Genomic DNA, 20,796 nt, shown 5'->3' on the forward strand with positions numbered 1-20,796 from the left:
GTGCAAACTGGTTTTAAGCCTTGATTTGACATCTTTCATTTATTTGCAAGGATGGTATCGAAACACCTTTCTGGCATGGTATCAGCCTGACACACCTTACGTTACACTCCCTTATCTGCAACACACCTCATTGTTTCTCTGCAAGTCTCAATGCTTTTCAAAGCGTGCAAAACACCCATAGCCAGCAAAAGAAGGAACGACTTCCATAACTGAAGATGACTCCCTTCAATCTTCATGGCTTGTTCAGCTCAGCCTCTTCTTCAGACACCAAGTCCGTTTCCACTTGAAAACCAAACAGTTCGAGTATCTTCTACTGAGGCCAAGCACCCAACTCATCCGGCTTCCAAAAAGCACCAGTGAAGCTTCCTCAATTCATCATCCTCTTAGTGGTCCTCGCAGAACACACCCGGCACGTGCAGGAGCTGGTCGATGTCAGCCCCTCCTTTCTCTCTCAGGAGCCTGGTGAGCAGCACAGCTCTCGCTGGTTGTCCACAAACAGAGAGATCTTAAGGAGCGTATCTGAGTTGGAAGGAAACAAACAACCCCGTTAGCCTAGTGCATTTCATCTGTGTGCTGTACCCGCAAGAGTTGAACTTCTTTCTAAAAGCAATAAAGAAAAGTGTCGGTAAAACTACCTCAACAGAGCAAGAGGAACAGATCACTAAGCCCCGCGCTGCGCCGTAAGGGAGGAGGCCGCTTCCAGCTGCGCCCAGGGCGTGAGGGCGAGTGTTTACGACTGAAGACGTCTGCGAGGTCTCAGTCGCAAAGCTCAGCTGCACGCGGAGCCAGGGCCCCGCCGCTCCGAGCCCAGCGCAGCAGGAGACGCGGGGCCTGCGCGAGGGCCAGGCCGTCAGCCCCTCGGCGAAAGGCCTGGGGGTCTGCGGCGAGTGGGATACCTGGGACAACGTCCTCCTTGTAGCGCTCCAAAATCCTCTCCCAGGACTGCGGGAGCGCTTCCATGTCCGGCAGGCTGTCGCAGCTGACGCGGAGCAGGAGGAGTTCGCTCTCCGAGTACCTTCGTGCCCGGTAAGGACAACAAAGGCGAAGAGGACCCGCCGGCGCCGCCCGCAGAGCCCCGCCGCGGAAGGATACAGGCGCCGGTAATAGCGCTCCACGTCCTGCAGCCCCTCCAGCGCGTCGGCCAGCGAGGGGCAGCGCGGGCCGCGCCGCAGGGCCGCCGCCGGGCCCAGCTCCGCCGCCCGCTGCTCGTACAGCCGCAGCACGCCCGCCGCGCCGGCGCCCACGGCGTCCCGCACGGCCCGCAGCTCCGCCCTGCGCGGCGAACCGGCATCAGCGGCGGCACCGCCCGACCCGGCCCCGCCCCGCCCGGCCCCACCCGGCCCGGCCCCGCCCCACCCCGCCCCGCCCCGCCCCGCCCGGCACGGCCCCGCCGCCCGGCCCGGCCCCGCCCGGCCCCGCCCGGCCCGGCCCCGCCCGGCCCCGCCCGGCCCCGCCCGGCCCCACCGCCTCACCACCGCCCGGCCCCGCCTCACCGCCGCCCGCCGAGCTGCTCCAGCAGCGCCTCGGCCGCGCCGCGCTGCTTCCGCCACAGCCGCGCCCGCAGATCGCCGAAGGCGCCCAGCGGGGAGCCGCGCCACGCCAGCCGCTGCGCCGCCCGCATCTGCGCCGCCAGCCCGGCCAGCGAGCGCAGCAGCGGCGCCCACGCGGCCACCGCCGCCCGCCAGGCCGCGTCCTGCCGCGCCGCCGCCGCCGCCCACTCCCGCAGCACCGCCGCCACCGCCGCCATCGCCATGGCGCCCGTCGGCCGCCCGTGCGTCACTGCGCCGCGCCGAGCGCCGATTGGCCGCGCCGAGCCCCGATTGGTCGCGCCGAGCCGCGCTCTGATTGGCCGTGCCGAGCCCCGGTTGACCGTGCCGAGCCTTGATTGGTCGCACCGAGCCACTCTCTGATTGGCCGTGCCACGCTCTGATTGGCCGTGCCGAGCCCCGATTGGCCGCACCGAGCAGCACTCTGATTGGCCACGCCGCGATCCAGTTGACCACGCCGAGCCCTGATTGGCTGCGCCAAGCTGCACTCTGATTGGCCACGCCGCGATCCGGTTGGCCGCGCCAAGCCCTGATTGGCCACGCTAAGCCACGCTCTGATTGGCCGTGCCACGCTCTGATTGGCCGTGCCGAGCCCCGATTGGTCGCGCCGAGCAGCACTCTGATTGGCCACGCCACGATCCAGTTGACCACGCCGAGCCCCGATTGGCTGCACCAAGCCGCACTGTGATTGGCCACGCCGCGATCCAGTTGACCACGCCGAGCCCCGATTGGCTGCGCCAAGCCGCACTGTGATTGGCCACGCCGCGATCCAGTTGGCCGCGCCAAGCCTTGATTGGCCACACCAAGCCGCACTCTGAATGGACGCACCGAGCACCGGTTGGCCACGCCGAGCCCTGATTGGCCACGCCGAGCCGCGCTCTGATAGGCTGCGCCAAGCCCTGATTGGCCGCGCCCAGCCCTGATTGGCCGTGTCAAATATGTTCATTTGATCCGCGTCACTATGGGACCATGGCTGTGCCAACAGGCGGCGAGGAGCAGGGTGTGCCTGTGCAACATAAGGGATTGTCTGAGCTTGAGATCTCTGCGAAACGCCAACCGTGAACCTGCGAAACGCCTCTGGTGCTGCCGACCAGGAGCCCCAGCTGGGAAACGTGTTCCCCTGAGACACGGCGATATCAAACAGCGCTGGGGCCGCACAGCGAAACGTGACCTTCTCTGTACATGGAACCTCGAACCGTTCTGTTCGTGCTTGTACAGCCGCAGCCCTGGCGGAAGCAGAAGGGTATGGATACAGCTCTCGCTAATTGCAAAAGCCACCTGACGTTTTGGGGTTGTTTTTCTCTTGTTCTTCTGCTTTACTGCCAGTTGCAAGGTGTTAGACAAGAGGGGCCTGGGGGCCTGTACGCCCTTAATCTGTAATCTCGCTTAACCACTTTTAAGTCAGCTTGCTTAAGCCATGTATCTGTAAGTTGCACAACCCTTGTGTGAGATAAGCAGGAACCAAGATGGAGAACGAGGACGGTCCTGATGACTTTGCAGAGCAGAGTCATGATGACTTCACTAGTTTTGTGGGGAGGTGAAAAACGAGGAAGACATACAGCCTTCATCCCTGAGACCCCTACTCACGACCACCAGGAGACACTGCGCACGCGCAACTGGGGGGGTTATGGCTGGAGACTACGGAGATGACTTCTCTGAGCCCATTGTAATAAGACCACCTCTTCTCGGCAATAATTAAGAATATGTATTAGTAAAAGGGACATAAACCAGAAATAGGAACTGTACGGTGTGCGTCTTGGTGGAGCGGAGACTCCCGGCGCACCCAGCGCTGTTTGCTGCTTTTATTCGCCTAATAAATGGTAAACTTGAATTGGAGTTCTGTTTGGGACTCACTCATTTATCACAGCCACACCGCGCTCTGATTGGCCACGCTGAACCCCGATTGGCTGCGCCGTGCCATGCTCTGATTGGCCGCGCCGAGCCCCGATTGGCCGCGCCGAGCCGCCAAACCAGCATCTTCACTGCATCGTCTGCTTTATCTCAAGCTGAAGCAGCAGGCAGCGGGCTCCGTTCCGCTCTTCCCTGGGAACAGACGGCCCAGGGCAACGCTCCAGAGCCGCCGTGCTGTGACTCAGAGCACACGGTGACGCCGCACCCCGCACGGGGTCTGCAGGCGACGCAGGGAGCAGCGGCTGCTCGTCCACCACGACCCCCAGCAGCGGGGCAGGAGCGGCACGTCGGGGTCCTGAAGCGACATGGAGCACGCGGGCACAAAAAGGAACTACTTTCAGCAGCGGAGCAGTACCACCAAACCTGCTGAGCTGCCCACCAGCCCCCAGCCCCCAGCCCCATATGTACTGGGAGCAGAACTCACCTCACTTCCCTGGAATTAAGGCCCTTCCCTTGGCAAACGCTGATTTCACCAGCTGTGGCACCTGGAAGCCAAACCAACGCCAAGAGGGTGACGTTATCTTTCTTTGCAATTAAAACTGCACAGAAAGCACCATTGCAGGAAGGTCTGTGGGCTGATGGGGAGCACCGGCTGCCCCAGCCCCACACAGGCAGCAGCCTCCCGAGGCCCCCCACCCCCGAACGCAGCTGTCCGCAGGTCGAGCAGTGCCCTCAGGTGGCCACACGGACTCCCCGGGCTGGAGACCTGCTTTGCCACAAAAACAGAGCACAGCACATCCACGATCCATCCAACCGGCGCCGAGCCCGATTGGCCGTGCTGAGCCCCGATTGGCTGCGCCAAGCCACGCTCTGATTGGCCGCGCTGAGCCCCGATGGGTCGTGCAAACCGTGCTCTGATTGGCTGCGCCGAGCTGCGCCCCGATTGGCCGTGCCGCGCTCTGATTGGCCGCGCTGCGCCAAGCCGCGATTGGCCGTGCTGAGCCCCGATTGGCTGCGCAAGCCGCACTCTGATTGGCCGCGCCGAGCCCCGATTAGCTGTGCCGAGCCGCGCTCTGATTGGCCGCGCCGAGCCCCGATTGGCCGCGCCGCGCTCTGATTGGCCACAAAACAGAGCACAGCACATCCACCATCCATCCAATTCTTTATTCGCTCTTATCCGAGGAGCTACAATTCCTCACCCGTGATGGCATTTAGAGACAGGCATCGCCCTGCCTGCCAGGAACGTCAGCCCATCGCTGTCATGGCCGACCAAAGAGGCCCCTAGAGCTGCCAGCAGCTGCTGCTGCCGCAGAACAGGAAGGCTTAAACTGTGATTTAAACATGCCCCTGCAAAGACACCAGGGAAGCATACTGTAACGCGCCTGGAAACTGCCTGGGTCAGAACTCGGGTGTCTCTGCACCTCCGTTTGCTCCTTCCTCTTCAACACTCAGGGGAGATGAAAACACAGTGCTCACAGGCACGGGGTGCAAACTGGTTTTAAGCCTTGATTTGACATCTTTCATTTATTTGTAAGGATGGCATCTAAACACCTTTCTGACACGGTATCAGCCTGACACACCTTACGTTACACTCCCTTATCTGCAACACACCTCATTGTTTCTCTGCAAGTCTCAATGCTTTTCAAAGCGTGCAAAACACCCATGGCCAGCAAAAGAAGGAACGACTTCCCTAACTGAAGATGACTCCCTTCAATCTTCATGGCTTGTTCAGCTCAGCCTCTTCTTCAGACATCAAGTCCGTTTCCACTTGAAAATCAAACAGTTCAAGTATCTTCTACTGAGGCCAAGCACCCAACTCGTCCGGCTTCCAAAAAGCACCAGTGAAGCTTCCTCAATTCATCATCCTCTTAGTGGTCCTCGCAGAACACACCCGGCACGTGCAGGAGCTGGTCGATGTCAGCCCCTCCTTTCTCTCTCAGGAGCCTGGTGAGCAGCACAGCTCTCGCTGGTTGTCCACAAACAGAGAGATCTTAAGGAGCGTATCTGAGTTGGAAGGAAACAAACAACCCCGTTAGCCTAGTGCATTTCATCTGTGTGCTGTACCCGCAAGAGTTGAACTTCTTTCTAAAAGCAATAAAGAAAAGTGTCGGTAAAACTACCTCAACAGAGCAAGAGGAACGGATCACTAAGCCCCGCGCTGCGCCGTAAGGGAGGAGGCCGCTTCCGGCTGCGCCCAGGGCGTGAGGGCGAGTGTTTACGACTGAAGACGTCTGCGAGGTCTCAGTCGCAAAGCTCAGCTGCACGCGGAGCCAGGGCCCCGCCGCTCCGAGCCCAGCGCAGCAGGAGACGCGGGGCCTGCGCGAGGGCCAGGCCGTCAGCCCCTCGGCAAAAGGCCTGGGGGTCTGCGGCGAGTGGGATACCTGGACAACGTCCTCCTTGTAGCGCTCCAAAATCCTCTCCCAGGACTGCGGGAGCGCTTCCATGTCCGGCAGGCTGTCGCAGCTGACGCGGAGCAGGAGTAGTTCGCTCTCCGAGTACCTTCGTGCCCGGTAAGGACAACAAAGGCGAAGAGGACCCGCCGGCGCCGCCCGCAGAGCCCCGCCGCCCGCAGAGCCCCGCCGCCCGCAGAGCCCCGCCGCCCGCAGAGCCCCGCCGCCCGCAGAGCCCCGCCGCGGAAGGATACAGGCGCCGGTAGTAGCGCTCCACGTCCTGCAGCCCCTCCAGCGCGTCGGCCAGCGAGGGCAGCGCAGGCCGCGCCGCAGGGCCGCCGCCGGGCCCAGCTCCGCCGCCCGCTGCTCGTACAGCCGCAGCACGCCCGCCGCGCCGGCGCCCACGGCGTCCCGCACGGCCCGCAGCTCCGCCCTGCGCGGCGAACCGGCATCAGCGGCGGCACCGCCCGACCCGGCCCCGCCCCGCCCGGCCGCCGCCCGGCCCCACCCCACCCGGCCCCACCCCACCCCGCCCCCGCCCGCCCGGCCCCGCCGCCCGGCCCCGTCGCCCGGCCCCGCCGCCCGGCCCCGCCGCCCGGCCCCGCCGCCCGGCCCCGCCCCGCCCAGCCCGGCCCCGCCGCCCGGCCCCGCCGCCGCCCGGCCCCGCCGCCTTACCGCCGCCCGCCGAGCTGCTCCAGCAGCGCCTCGGCCGCGCCGCGCTGCTTCCGCCACAGCCGCGCCCGCAGATCGCCGAAGGCGCCCAGCGGGGAGCCGCGCCACGCCAGCCGCTGCGCCGCCCGCATCTGCGCCGCCAGCCCGGCCAGCGAGCGCAGCAGCGGCGCCCACGCGGCCACCGCCGCCCGCCAGGCCGCGTCCTGCCGCGCCGCCGCCGCCGCCCACTCCCGCAGCGCCGCCGCCACCGCCGCCATCGCCATGGCGCCCGTCGGCCGCCCGTGCGTCACTGCGCCGCGCCGAGCGCCGATTGGCCGCGCCGAGCCCCGATTGGTCGCGCCGAGCCGCGCTCTGATTGGCCGTGCCGAGCCCCGGTTGACCGCGCCGAGCCTTGATTGGTCGCACCGAGCCACTCTCTGATTGGCCGTGCCACGCTCTGATTGGCCGTGCCGAGCCCCGATTGGCCGCACCGAGCAGCACTCTGATTGGCCACGCCGCGATCCAGTTGACCACGCCGAGCCCTGATTGGCTGCGCCAAGCCGCACTCTGATTGGCCACGCCGCGATCCGGTTGGCCGCGCCAAGCCCTGATGGCCACGCTAAGCCACGCTCTGATTGGCCGTGCCACGCTCTGATTGGCCATGCCGAGCCCCGATTGGCCACGCCAAGCAGCACTCTGATTGGCCACGCCGCGATCCAGTTGACCACGCCGAGCCCCGATTGGCGGCGCCAAGCCGCACTGTGATTGGCCACGCCGCGATCCAGTTGGCCGCGCCAAGCCCTGATTGGCCACACCAAGCCGCACTCTGAATGGACGCACCGAGCACCGGTTGGCCACGCCGAGCCCTGATTGGCCACGCTGAGCCGCGCTCTGATAGGCTGCGCCAAGCCCCGATTGGCCGCGCCGAGCCCCGATTGGCCGTGTGAAATATGTTCATTTGATCCGTGTCACTATGGGACCATGGCTGTGCCAACAGGCGGCGAGGAGCAGGGTGTGCCTGTGCAACATAAGGGATTGTCTGAGCTTGAGATCTCTGCGAAACGCCAACCGTGAACCTGCGAAACGCCTCTGGTGCTGCCGACCAGGAGCCCCAGCTGGGAAACGTGTTCCCCTGAGACACGGCGATATCAAACAGCGCTGGGGCCGCACAGCGAAACGTGACCTTCTCTGTACATGGAACCTCGAACCGTTCTGTTCGTGCTTGTACAACCGCAGCCCTGGCGGAAGCAGAAGGGTATGGATACAGCTCTCGCTAATTGCAAAAGCCACCTGACGTTTTGGGGTTGGTTTTCTCTTGTTCTTCTGCTTTACTGCCAGTTGCAAGGTGTTAGACAAGAGGGGCCCAGGGGCCTGTACGCCCTTAATCTCCAATCTCGCTTAACCACTTTTAAGTCAGCTTGCTTAAGCCATGTATGTGTAAGTTGCACAACCCTTGTGTGAGATAAGCAGGAGCCAAGATGGAGAACGAGGACGGTCCTGATGACTTTGCAGAGCAGAGTCATGATGACTTCACTAGTTTTGTGGGGAGGTGAAAAACGAGGAAGACATACAGCCTTCATCCCTGAGACCCCTACTCACGACCACCAGGAGACACTGCGCACGCGCAACTGGGGGGGTTAGGGGTGGAGGCTATGGAGATGACTTCTCTGAGCCCATTGTAATAAGACCACCTCTTCTCGGCAATAATTAAGAATATGTATTAGTAAAAGGGACATAAACCAGAAATAGGAACTGTACGGTGTGCGTCTTGGTGGAGAGGAGACTCCCGGTGCACCCAGTGCTGTTTGCTGCTTTTATTCGCCTAATAAATGGTAAACTTGAATTGGAGTTCTGTTTGGGACTCACTCATTTATCACAGCCGCACCGCGCTCTGATTGGCCGCGCTGAACCCCGATTGGCCGTGCCGTGCCCTGATTGGCCGCGCCGAGCCTCGATTGGCTGCGCTGAGCCACGCTCTGATTGGCCGTGCCGAGCCCCGATTGGCCGCGCCGAGTCCTGATTGGCTGCACCTCGCCTCGCTCTGATTGGCCGCGCCGAGCCCTGATTGGCCGCGCCGCGCTCTGATTGGCCGCTGCGCGCCGAGCCGCGATTGGCTGCGCCGCGCCCCGGTTGGCCGCGCCGAGCCGCGATTGGTCGCGCCGAGCCGGACTCTGATTGGCCGCGCTGCGCCCCGGTTGGCCGCGCCGAGCTCTGATTGGCCGCGCCGCGCCGCGCTCTGATTGGCCCGCGGGCGGCGGCGGTTGGGTTTGAACGCGCGGCGGGCTGCGGCGCTTCCGTTTCCTGGTTCCCGGTCCCGTCCCCGTCTCCGCCGCCGTCCCCGGCCCCGCCGCCATGGCTCCTGCGCGGAAGAAGGCCGGCGCGAGCGCACGCGGCAGGAAGCTGGCGGCTTTTCTGAAGGACTTTGACCGTGAGGGTAGGCCGCGGGCGGCGGGAGCGGGCGGTGGCGGGGAGCGGGCCTGAGGCCGGGCCGGGGCTGAGCCGTGTGCGTCCCCGCAGTGAGAAGCCGGGTGGAGCAGCTGCGGACGAACGGACAGCGCCTCGTCAAGGAGGCGGAGAACCTGTACAACATCGAGATCCTGCGGCTGCCCGTGGCGCTCCGCGAGATGAACTGGCTCGAGTACCTCGGTACGGGGCGGCGCGGGGCGGCACCGGGCCGGCGGGGCGCGTTTACCCTTAGCGGAAAGCAAGGGGAGCGAAGGAGCAGGCGCGGTCTTTGTCTGGAGTTCCCCCCGCGGGCGGCCCCCGGGCTGTTGGGAAGCGCTGCTCCCTCTGTCTGAGGCTGCTCGCTCGCTGCCCAGAAAACTGGTTTGTGCTGGTTTTTGCACCCTAGTGGGGACGTATTAATGTATGTCTAAGTATGCTGTATAGGCTGTCTTGGATATGCACTGATTTTTTTCAAAAATTTCTTTTTAGCTAAAGGAGGAAGCAAAAAGGCGTTGGAGGAAGCAGCAACAGTAGGTTTCCTGCACAAATATTCTTTTCTGATGACGTCATGTACCCCTGCAGGAGGGGAAGGGTCTCTTGAGTTCGTGGGAGTGTTGCAGTAGCAGCGGTTACATAAACACTTTTACAAACGCTGCTTTAAGGCTTAAGAGGAGGAAATACCTGTTGCGTCTGGCACAGGATTTGCCTGCTTACGCTGCTCCTTGCTGGACTTTCCTTACCTGCTTGTTGTCTCTCTCAGGTCCCTGAAAGCACTTGTGCTTTCCAGGGAGTTAAAGTGCTTCTGAATTGGTTGAACAATAAGGCATAGGTGAAGTGTGCTCACAGCTGCCATATCAGGCACGTTAGTCCTGAGGGACGCGCAGGACTCGCGTGTTATTGGCACCACCAGAATAACAGGAAAGGTCCCAGTTTGAGCACAGCAGAAAACACAGAGGTGTTCGTGCTGTAGCACCATAAGGGGTTTGGTCTACAACTTTAACTTGTCAGAACTATATGCTACCGAGAATCCTAATGGTGTTGTGACTGTTTTTAATTTTAGGCAGACTTGGAAATAACAGAAATAAACAAGTTAACAGCAGAAGTTATTCAGACTCCTTTAAAAATCATCAAGAAAGGTCAGTTTGTTTTAAGCATTGTGATGACTTCAGTGAGATGAAAGCATGTCATGATTTACATACTGAAAGTAATAATTCAGTCCTTACTTACTTTCCTCAATATGTTTAAAAATGGAAAAATAATCCTACTGTTATCTCTACTATCTGCATAGCTCTACTTAATTTTATTAAAACATTTAAAGCTATTCAGAATAGCGCTCTGTCAACCATTTGGATTTCATTGGAATTTGGATTTCAGAAGCAAGTTGTTGCCAAAAATGTTTGAGGTTGTTTACTGTTTAGCTCTGCTGATAACTAATAATTTAAAGTTATTTATTTTCAACTTAGAGAACACTTTCTTTTTTAGTGGAAAAATCTAAACAGGATATTGAAGCTATTGAAGAAGAAGCAGAGCCCCCTTTGCTTCCTGTAGCAAAGAAAGCAAAGCATGATAGCCAGTGTCTTCCAGAGCTAGAAGCTGAAAGCATTCATCCAAGAACTGCAAAGGTAAATAGCTGTTCTTTGGGATGACTTTATTCCCAAGATAGAAATTACTTAGTGGGATGATGGTAACAGAGCTGTCCAGGATACTTTGAGGGGGACTTCAAAACAGCTATCGCTTCCTTGAAAATCCTGGCAATAGGGGAAGGTCACAGAAGCTTGTATGGCGTTTGTTTCTGGGCTCCTGTGCCATAAAAAGGACCCTATTGAGCCAAAGATATTGTAAGGAATCACCTGTCTGTTGTGGACTCGATGTTCCCACAAGAGTAAGTGACTGATTTGGTCAGTAATGTGTGTTTCAGGTGAAGACATCCTCTAAAAAAGTGCCAGTGTCCAGGAGCAGAAGACCTCCTTCAGCAAGAGTGAAGCGTATGAGTAAAAGGTAATAGGGAATATCCTTTACCCTGGATTTCAGAAATGGAGAATAAGCGTATAGTGCTAATATAGCTCTTAAATGGAATGGAGTGGGATTTAGTGGGCTGGTTGGTGTAGTTGTGCTGTGCTATAGGAAAAAAATGATGATCTGACAGTGAATGAAAGACGGGCAACTTCCTCTCCTGAGATGACCAGCTATCTCTAGCTTTGGGATTTACCTTGAATCAGTAAAAACCTCTGGTTTTCTGTGGTGATATCTTAATTCTTAAGTCTTTGATAAGGCAGCGCTTGTACATTTGTTAAAATTGTTCTTATGAGCAGGTGTTTATTTATTTCCCTTTAACAGATCAAGCAAAAACAACTTTATCACTCCAGCGACTGGTAGACCTGTTGACCTCTGTGCTCGGGGAGGTACCTCCATGGTCACACCTAAATTCGATTCCAGGTGTGTATTCTGTTAAATTTCCCTGTTAATCTCTCATATAGGGGAGTGCTTTGTCATTTGCTTTGTCTGTCATCTATTTGCATCATAATCCTCAGTGGCTCTCTGAACCCGGCGTGAAAGACTTTTAGTCAAAGTGCTTTGAGCAAAGGCAGTGCAATTCCTTGTCTGTAACTTTGTGTTCCAGGATTTTCAAGACGCCGGGTTTGCGCACACCCGCAGTAAATGAACGTGTTTACACCATCTCTGCCAACGGCAGCCCCCTGGCTGACAGCAACGATATCTTCATCACGGTCCCTGTTGGAGGAGGGGAGGTATTTCAGAAACTTCAGTCTGTAAAATCTGTGCTGAGGGGACAGCTCGTAACTCCCTGGGGCCTTACCAGTTTCAGTTCATCCACCGTTGTCCCTTTAGTGGTGCCACTGCGGTTTAGCAGGGATTGATCTGGCTTAGAAAGATTTAGTCAGAGGTGGGAGCTGTTCAAGCTGTCGAAACAGAATGTAGAATCGTGTTTCGCCGTGCGTTAATAGCTTCTGCTGGCAGTGATGCATTTATGTGCTGCAAGGAAGGTAGGACATGATTTTCTGGTCAAGCAGAACGTAGTTCTCTGCATGTATGTGATCTCTTAGTGTGCTTGGATTTTATTTACTTTTATTTTTCAATTAAATTTTTTTAAATTATAATTTTTTTTTGCAGCTGACCAAACAGAAAACCTAAGATTTGAATTTTTTTTCACAGAGCATTCGTTTAACAGCAAGTGATTTGACCAAGAAGAATCTTCTTGATCTGAATCCAGAGGCCCAAGGAATTATGAAGAAGCTATCAGTAAGTCTATGTGTTTTTGTCAACCATGACCTGAAGTTGTAAGGCAGTGTCGTCTCTGTCGTTAGTCACTGGACTGTTGAGCTGTAAGACAAATTCCTTATTTTTCTCTCCTTGTCTTGTATTTTGGGTCATGTAAGTGGTCAAGAGGAGGCATGAACTGAAAAGGGAAGGAGAGGGAGTGGCTTTATATCACATCGAGCTTAATACAAACTGTAGAAAAACCATGCACTTTCTGAGAAAGAACTGTTGTCAATGGTTTGAAAAACTGAATCAAAACTGAAAGTGCCGTCTGCTTCAGGCAGAAGTTGTAAGTGCTTGTGGGATATAAAGGTGTCTCAGAGTGCTGATTAATTTCCCTTTCCTTCCAGGTTCGTCTTGCACAAGCTTGCAGCGCTGCAAAAACCCAGAGATGAAACTCAGTGAATGTTGATATCCCTCTGTAAATACAGAATGTTACATTTATTACATTTAGTTCTTGTTCTAATTTGTGTCTTCCTTCCATTAATTTACAGAATGGAAGTTAAGAACTAATTTTTCTACCTATAATATGTAATGGGATTAGAATAGGTTGCCTTTTTTTTTTTTTTCAATTCAGGAAAAAAAATACTTTATTTCCTATTTCCTTTAAGGTTGAGACCAAGATACAGTTATCTTGGGCTGGCAGACCAGCAAGCTGGGTGGAAAGGCTGTTCTGGTATCTCACGGAAGGCGTAAGCAGTGGACACAAGTGACTGGAGTTCGTGTCTGGGCAAAGAAAGCAGCAGACTGGATTTGTTGCACTCCCTGCCAGGCATGTCCTTTCTCTGTGAACGTGCTTAGAAGGTGATGACTATCTCAGTATAGTACCTGAGATACCTAAAGACAAGTTACTGGTGCCAGGGACTAACTGGAAAGCTTCTTGTAGTTCATGATGCTGCCATGAAGAGCAGTCCTTTTGTTCTTATAGCAGCTATTGTATTTGTAACTAGCTTTGAGGTTTTTATAGTGAACTTGTGCATTTTATTGTTTTTAAAGAAATAAAAGATCACAGGTACTTTAACTTAACAGAATCAATCAGCTAGACTTCTGCTTAGATTGCTGAGAGTTACTGTAGAGCTACTGGAGTATCTCTAATGTGAGAGAACTTTGCTTTTTCTTCTTTTTTTGGCAGTGTGGTTAGCTTCAATTTCTGAAGAGTTATTCTGTATGGATCATACGAAGTCAAATATGTAAAATGGCATCTGCAAGAGACAGCCTGATAATCCTTCCCCTGTTTCAGCAGGGAAGCTAACATGGCAGCATTTTAATCAGCATGTTAAGAGAGCATCCAGAGTAAAGAACTTTGCTTCTTTAACTTTGTCTAAGATTTTTTTTCTAAAAATAAGCCTGTTTCTTTGTTAGCTGGTGCACTGTTCTTTCCAAAGATACCTTTTTTTACTTGATTTAAGCCTCTTTGAAGGGGCTCTAAACAAAGATCTCGAGACTTTGGGAATTTTCCTAGGTTTGGAAAAGTTCTGCTTTTGTCAAAAGCCAAGCCTACAGCATGATTAAGAAGGAATACTGGGAAAAGCTGCTATGAGAGGTAACTTATGCTTTGGTGTAAATCTTTGATGCAGCAAGTGGTTTGGGAGAAAGTTTGTAGAACAACGTTCATACATGAATTTCCTCTAAAAAGCAAACGTGACTGTAATGCAAACCTCGAGTGTGTACCATGTATTTGGAAATCACTGTTTAAGAAGTTTTGGCAGCTTCTGAGTCCTAACTGCAGGTGGCAATATTGTAAACTACTGAGCTACCAATACGCTTGTCTTGCTGTCCTCCTTGAATTCTGTTAACATATTAATCAAACCCCCCCCAAAAAAAACCCAAACCAATCAATTAGTTGAGCTGTAAATAAAACTGTAGCGCACTTGCTTGGATGTAGATGTGTAAGTCTAGATTCTGCTTTAAACACGTCTTTACCAGGAAAAAGGACGACCTGGAATGCTTAGCTAGCCTGGGGAATTCTTCTGTTCATGCTGTTTGCTTTCAAGGGCTCGAGTTACAATCTTTCAGGCCCCACATTGACACACTTGTTACACCATCAGCCATTTCGGTCTCCGGGTTAATGCTGGGGTATGGTATTGTTGCTTAGCAAATCCAGGAATTAATGTTTTTGCTGGCACTAGGCAGTTCTGTTCCTCCAGATTAATGAGTCTTGAGTGGTGAGGAGATGCAGATGTGACTCAACTGCTTCCAGAGGCTTTTCCAACGCGGACACGAAAGCCGTGTGTCCCTGCCTGGCCAGCTGTCCCGCAGCAGAGGCACACACCTTTGGTTCTGACTCTAGATTTGTGTGCTGCACCTTCCTGGTTCTTCTGGAGGGTGAAAGGCTGTATTCGTGCTATTATTGGGGTTAACACGGTATTTATGCCTTCAGCAAAAAACTGCCTGCAAAATAATGTTTAGCACCTGGAAGAAGCAGAATCTGTAGAACTTGCAGGGGGTCATGGCTGCGTTTCAGTTTGTACCTGTTTGGATTGTCTGTGCCGGATTTGCTCTGCAGGGTGTGGAGGTGGGATGGCTCCAGGTTCTTCTTTGCAGGGGTGCTACTGCTGAAGCATCACGTTCCCAGTGCAGTGCAACCAACAATGCTGTTAATATTCCAGCTTCCTTTTCCAATTGTCAGAGTGAGTTAATTGTGCCTGGCATGAATTAAAGCTATCCGGCAGCTAATAGCTAAACAGATTCATCACCTAAATCCATTTTGCATCACCGTGGGTGAGCCATAGTTCATTTTTCTGCAGTTTTACAGCTGATGTGATTTGCATCACTTCTGGCCCTTCTGCACATGACACAACAGTTGCATTTCGTTTAACGATGCTGGAACCTCCTCCCTCTTCTATTCCTTTCAGGGATCATGGAGGCAACACTGGGAAGCTGGCTGACATTTTTGTGATTCGGGGGAGGTTTTGTTTGTATGTTATTTGTATGCTAGCCTGGATGTAGTGTAAACTGCTCTTTAAACTGAGTGATGGGAAATAAAAAGCAACGCAGGAAAATAACTGTTCTGTCAGGTTGGAAGAGTTTGCGTCCGTCACTGGCCGGAGCAGTGCAGCCTGCAGGAAGAGACTGACATGAGCTTGTGTCATCTGAGCTGCTGCCAGGTCTGAGATGCTGTGGGCATGGCATCGGGTACTGACCGCGGAACTAGAGCCCGTCTCGAGGGGGAAGGCGAGAGGACACGGGTGTCTTCTCAGGATATCGCTTTTGCGTGTGTTCCTCCCAAGAGCTGCACTGCGTGACCGCCAAGGGCCTGTGCTCTGTGTCAGTAGGTGAGGCTCTGCAGAAGGAATTAGGGCCCCATATTTTGTAGTTGGTTGTATAAGAAAAAGTGATTTTTCTAGTTGTAATTTCAGTTATGATGAATACTGCCCAGGGCTGACAGATGAGGCTTTCTTGTAGGACAGTGGTTTGGCAAGTGGTGGCCGTGGCTTGTTAAAAGATTGCTGAGCACTGACTTTTTTAAGATCAAAACCCCTGAGCTGAACCAGAGCTCTTTCAGAATAAGTTTCCCTTGGGACAGCAAGCTGCAGGAGGAGAGCTGGTGGTACTTTCAGCAGCACAGACCCAGGAGGGAGCGAGCAAGAAGCAGGGCATGTCTGTGTTTCATCAGGGCATTAGTAATGCTGAGTAACTACAGTTTTGCAGGGGAAAAAGCATTCCTGCCTTCCCCTGGCTGGCTGGTGCTGGGCTCTGCCAGCCAACCCCCTGGGCGGGTGGTCCCGCTGGCACCAGGTGGTGCAGCAGTGCCCTGTGCGCTGGGAGGGTGCTTGGGAGTCTCAGTGCTTGTGCTACAGCTTTGCTCTGGGTGTGAGAGCCCCAAAGTTCATCCCAAATTCATAATGGAAATATGAAACTATTAATCTAAAGAAATAACGAGCAGAATAGGTACCCAGTGAGGGACCTTCCCCGGGACGTGCTGACATTGAACTCCCACAAAGGGGCCGTGTGAGATGATGACTCTAATAGGTGGCTCTTCCAGGCGATTTGATAGATGTGCACTATCAAGCATTGTCAGAAATAGCTCCGTACACAAAGCGAGCGTTTATCATCCTGGACACCTTGCAGGTGGTCACTGCTTCGGTGACATTGTAAGAAATGAACAGATAACAATTCCCTGCTTGCTGATAGAAGGGATGATAGTTTAGAACAAATTAGAGCTGTCTTTAGGCAATTTTTTTCATGCAGGAGTTTTTAATTTGAAGGTGCAGGACAACACATGCAATTCCTCCAGTTGACCTGTATAATTCCACCAGAAATGCGTGTCTCCTGGGCTAGCCAAAGGCATAACAAGAGGAACTGTTCCTTAGCATCACTCAGAGACATGGAGGAATTCATAACTCATTTCTCTAAACAGATGATTGGAAGAACTGCAAGTTCAAAAGCGAAATGTGTATCTGGAAACCCTCGCCGTTTTGGTGAGTTTAGTTGAACAGGCTGCATCTTCAAACCTGATGTTTAATGGCAGTGTTTGCAGCTAGCAGGAAAGATGTTCTGCAAAAATTCAGTCATTTGTGGAAGTCTCAGAGGTAAGGGAAATAACAAATAAAAGCTATTGTCAAAAAGCCACATTATTTAGTTATTCAATAGGACAAATTGTCCTGGTGTCCCAGAGTGTTCACAGCTGGACTTTTCAGTATGAGTTCCCACGTAGCGGTGAATCGGAGAGGGCTGTCTGGGGACCAGTGAGAATTTTAAGCTCCTAGTGCCAAGTCTCTGGTGCTCTACACGGTTCCCTTTGATAAGGACTCAGCTGCCGGTGGCCTCTCTCGCTGGGCACGGTTGCTCTCTCCACTCCCATCCCAGTGTGAGTTTCCATGGGTGCAGCTGGGATGTTACACTGGCTCTGCTCTGACTTGAGTCTTCCCTCCAGCAGTTCACAGCTGAGCAATGTGCCGTTTCTAGTGGGGCAAAAAACCAGTTCCACCAGTGAGGCGAGTCTGTGGATCCCAGGTCTGCTGCCAGCTGCGTTCCTGCCTGGTCCCCGTGGCGCAGGACGTGGCCGGCCGCCTTGCTGCTCACCCTGCTCCTGCTGCTGACGCTGCTTAAGCTTCTCTAACTTGGCTGCTTTGGGTTTATTCTCTCCTTTCTTTGTGAGCTCTTTTTTCAGTGGCAGTTTTTTGGTGGGTGGTTTTTTGTTTGGTTGGTTTTTTGCTAACTGAGGAAGATTTAACATTTAATTAACCTGACTGACATAATTTAGCAGTTGGGCACTCAATTAGGTGTAATGTATTAATTAGAAGATGTAGCTGGTGGCAGGTTTTCCAGGCTGGTGTCTCACCACAGGGCAGTGGTGCTGCGCAGTGTTCGGTGTCCGCGCTGCTTCAGGCAGCCGGGCTCTGCCCACCTCTGCCCGCCGTAACGCAACGGTCCCCGTGGGACACCCCTGGCAGCTGATCCCGTATCACTGTGTGTCGCGGAGATTCCAGAACACAACACACTGTTGTTTGCCATGGATTGAGCTGCAGCTCCTGCTCCTCCGATGGATCGTGCGGCAGGACTCGGGTGAATCGCGGCGGTGTGCGGTGGGAGAGGCGCCTTGCCGCGATGCCCACCTGCCTCCTCGCGTGCGGGTGGTCTCGGCAGGTACCCAGTGGCTTTGTGGGGAGGGGAATGTTGGGTGGCAAGGTTCAGTCTTGGGGCAGTTGCATAAGGAGCCAGAGGGGCTGTAGCTCGGAGTCTGCGTAGGAAACGTGTTGATGGTACAGCCGAGTGCCCGGGAAGCCGCGGTGGTGCAGCCCTCGGGGGAATGGGCTGTCCTGTGCGCGGTACCTGCTGTCCCCCGGCACGGCGGTGAGCAGGATGGTGGTTGGTCACTGCCCATCCGCCAGGTCCTGCCAACAGCCGACCGGCAAAACGAGGAGGGCTGTGCCCTGTGCGGCAGCACCGGCCCTTGCCACCCCAGCCCGAGGGTCCGACGCCTCCGAGGGCAGATGGGAGGTGGATCGCCCCGATAGCCCCGTTCTCTGGGAAGCGCACAGAGTCCAGCTCCCTCCGGCCGCGGTGCCGTCCCCGCAGGCGGAGCAGCCGGGTGCGCCAAGCACCCGCCGGCGAGGTGAGCCCTTGTGAGCCTTTTCCCAAGGGAACATCAAGTATCCCTGTCGGTGAGCGGTGCCCAGGAGGCAGGTTGGGTCTTGGCTTTCACAGCCCCACAGCTGCAGCCTTGAGCCTGTCAGGAGACCAGAATAAGAACACCCGATTTATTCATGGATGGCAGCTTTCTCAAAGGCAGGATTTCTCTTTCAGCTGTGCTGCAAATCGGATCCATATTGTCCGGTGGATCTCATTTACGGCACGATGACACAAAAACTGCTGCGGCTGGAGCTCGCTGTGGAATTGCAGGGTGGCACTGCTCGGCTGTCACATCGGAGCTGGGGAAAGCGTAAACGTCCTCTTAAAATACAGCAGTGGGAAACAGAGATTACAGGGTGCGGACTTCAGAGTGATTTCATCCCTGGCTCTGATGAGAGCAGGGACGAAATTCTCTATTTATCTCAGAAAATTAGTGCCTGTAAGCCACAGAGCTTTACACTCCTCTCGCCCAGAAGCGTTATTACGCTGAAAAATGGGATTAGACAGAATCGCTAATTTTAACATCACACAGAGACCAAAATCCCTGGCACCCTCCCTGTCTCTCCAGGGAAAGATTTATTGCCTGCTACAACGTAATTAATATAATTTCCCTGAATAAGGGTGAGACAGTTAACGGGGAAGTCGTGTCCTCAAATTCGGTTGCTGTCCCTAAGCCTGGCTGTGCTGAGGAACGTGGTCAGGGCAGCACCCATTGCCCAGCACAGCCCCTCACCCCAGCGTCAGGCCCTGCCTGCAGGGAGCGGGTGCTGTCTGTGCCTGCCAAGGAGCTGGTAAGGGCCCCTCTGGAGCCAGGAGTCATGGTGGGAGAGGGCAAAGGCGAGGGAGCGATGCCCCTTGCCCCGTGCCCAACACCCACTCCCACGGGATGCTGCTCCTGCCCCGTGTCCCGGCGTGCTCCGCTCACCCGGGCACTGTGGGTGCAGTTCCACTCGTGAGCCTCCGCAGAAGGGGGGTATTTGGGGGCACAGGGGAGCGTGGGTGTTCAGGGCATGATGGCACGTGGGCTGCTCCCAGTGCCACCGGGGCAGCAGCCATTGCTGCCAAAGTGCTCACCGAGGGAGCGCCCCGCACCGCGGCCATGATCGTTTTCGCTAAGAGAAAACGCGCCCTCGCAGCCCGGCGCGCCGGCGGTGTCTGTCCGCGGTTCCGCAGGTGCCGCGCAGCCCTGCGGCAACCGGCTGAGAGCAGCTTTCAAGGGAAAAATCAATAGTTACTTGTTACGGGTCAATCTTCCTAATAAAGTACAAACTCTGCTGATTTTGCACAGTTCGGGGCTGCACTGAGCGGGGAAACTGCCACGTTTCATACCCAATTTGAAATTAATTCATTTGCTGTGAGGTAGTAACTGGAAATGTTAATAAAATCTGAGCTGTCGTGGTGACCCTGTCCTTGGGCGGGAGCTCGGGAGCCCTGAGCTGTGCCAGGACTGCGCCACGGCCCCCCCGGATCGAGGGATGGGGTGGGGGCAGCGACTGCCGGTCCTCAGCGTCAAAGCACAGAGCCAGTGGAAAACAACAATTTATCCTTGTCCTGCATCCCTCATAAAAACAGCACCGGGGCGTTGAGCGCTAATTGCAGCCTCTCCTGATGGACGCTGCAGATCATGGGCAGCAGCTGGCAGCGCCTGGTGCGGGCTGAGATGGGAGGGGAGGGCAGGAGCTCCAGGGGGGCACCCGAGTGGCTGGTGGTGCGGGTTTGGGAGCAGCCAGCCCATCGCTGAGCACCCAGTCTGGGGAGGACAGTCAGGCGAACGCGGGTGGAAGGGTGAGAGGTGGGAGCAGAGACGTGCTGCTGGCTCCACGGGTCCTGCGGGAGGGTGGCAGCACATGCCAGGTGTCCGTCCTTTGCCTCGTTCCTCACTGGCACCACTGGAGCTCCACACCTCTGGCACCCACCACTCTGCCGCCATCCTGGCCGGTGCCCACCCTGACACCCAGTTCTTGCGGTGCTGAGCTGGGGCCATTCCCCATGGCAGGGGTGGCTCCCACTGAGCGGTGCCAGTAGAGCCTCTCTGCCTGTCCGTGCGTTGGCTGTTTCGGCAATTGAATCCAACTCAGGGCTGTGGTGGGAGAGGGGCACGGGGACGGCTCTGCTGCAGATGGAAAGCTGATTTCCCACCAAGGGTGACCTTGTGGCCCGGGAGCCAGGGAAGCTGATCCTGATGGCACTTGATTGATGGGCTCCGAGGAGTCGTTCTCGCTCAATGTCAGTCAGCCGCCGCTGCCGACTGCAAATGAGGGTACAAGAAATTGGGCAGTAATCAATGCCAGATGGAAAGTGCGATGGAAAATGCCTCTGTCTGGAGCGCGCAGCCGGGAGGGACACGCGGCCCGTGCACGTGCACAAACACTCTCACGTTCTCTTTCCGCTGGTCAGTTACTGCACACAAAGACAACGGGAGATGCAGCTCCACAGGAACCCACCGGACAAGGAAACCACTTGCCAAGAGCTGCCAGTTCCGAGTCCTGCCAGCTCCCAGCAGCTCTCGCAGATAAAAGAGAGCTGCTGTTATCCTGCCAGAAAGGGGCAGAGACCTGAAA

General features: G+C 55.5%; 3 protein-coding genes across 4 annotated transcripts; 1 reads left to right on the forward strand and 2 right to left on the reverse strand.

Annotated features, from left to right (window-relative positions):
* Positions 1-342: 342 nt before the first annotated feature.
* Positions 343-1,753, reverse strand: LOC147527146 (AFG2-interacting ribosome maturation factor-like). Its single transcript, XM_086626019.1, has 4 exons — positions 1,494-1,753; positions 1,093-1,272; positions 897-1,015; positions 343-519 (listed from the first exon to the last, which is right to left on the reverse strand). Exons 1-4 carry the CDS (start codon positions 1,751-1,753, stop codon positions 452-454), a joined length of 627 nt encoding a protein of 208 aa, XP_086482145.1. The 3' UTR covers positions 343-451.
* Positions 1,754-4,549: 2,796 nt separating this feature from the next.
* LOC147527147 (AFG2-interacting ribosome maturation factor-like) lies at positions 4,550-6,717 on the reverse strand. The gene is given in 5 exon segments (XM_086626213.1): positions 4,550-5,404; positions 5,781-5,897; positions 6,043-6,097; positions 6,100-6,221; positions 6,464-6,717. Coding segments are annotated over 5 exon segments (618 nt in total). The 3' UTR covers positions 4,550-5,334.
* A 2,074-nt stretch (positions 6,718-8,791) lies between these two features.
* CDCA8 (cell division cycle associated 8) lies at positions 8,792-12,555 on the forward strand. Of its 2 annotated transcripts, none has more exons than XM_086626234.1 (10): positions 8,792-8,873; positions 8,957-9,085; positions 9,374-9,418; positions 9,949-10,020; positions 10,367-10,506; positions 10,803-10,882; positions 11,222-11,320; positions 11,505-11,631; positions 12,056-12,142; positions 12,511-12,555. In XM_086626234.1, the coding sequence occupies exons 1-10, from the start codon at positions 8,792-8,794 to the stop codon at positions 12,553-12,555; spliced, it is 906 nt and encodes a 301-aa protein (XP_086482360.1). The 2 variants fall into 2 exon arrangements, with proteins under 2 accessions (XP_086482360.1, XP_086482359.1); XM_086626233.1 differs by having other exon boundaries at positions 9,374-9,414; positions 9,945-10,020.
* The last annotated feature ends 8,241 nt before the right edge of the window (positions 12,556-20,796 follow it).

This window comes from Tauraco erythrolophus, chromosome 24 (assembly GCF_009769465.1).
Source record: "Tauraco erythrolophus isolate bTauEry1 chromosome 24, bTauEry1.pri, whole genome shotgun sequence".
In the NCBI taxonomy this organism is placed as follows: Eukaryota; Metazoa; Chordata; class Aves; order Musophagiformes; family Musophagidae; genus Tauraco; species Tauraco erythrolophus.

Excerpts from the sequence above, each read along its gene's own strand:
- LOC147527146 (XM_086626019.1), bottom strand. The coding sequence starts at position 1,753 with ATGGCGATGGCGGCGGTGGCGGCGGTGCTGCGGGAGTGGGCGGCGGCG. Across the intron at positions 1,273-1,493 it reads GAGCAGCTCGGCGGGCGGCG|GGCGGAGCTGCGGGCCGTGC; the intron begins GTGAGGCGGGGC and ends TTCGCCGCGCAG. Across the intron at positions 520-896 it reads CAAGGAGGACGTTGTCCCAG|ATACGCTCCTTAAGATCTCT; the intron begins GTATCCCACTCG and ends CTTCCAACTCAG.
- CDCA8 (XM_086626234.1), top strand. The coding sequence starts at position 8,792 with ATGGCTCCTGCGCGGAAGAAGGCCGGCGCGAGCGCACGCGGCAGGAAG. Across the intron at positions 10,507-10,802 it reads TTCATCCAAGAACTGCAAAG|GTGAAGACATCCTCTAAAAA; the intron begins GTAAATAGCTGT and ends TGTGTGTTTCAG. Across the intron at positions 11,632-12,055 it reads TCCCTGTTGGAGGAGGGGAG|AGCATTCGTTTAACAGCAAG; the intron begins GTATTTCAGAAA and ends TTTTTTTCACAG.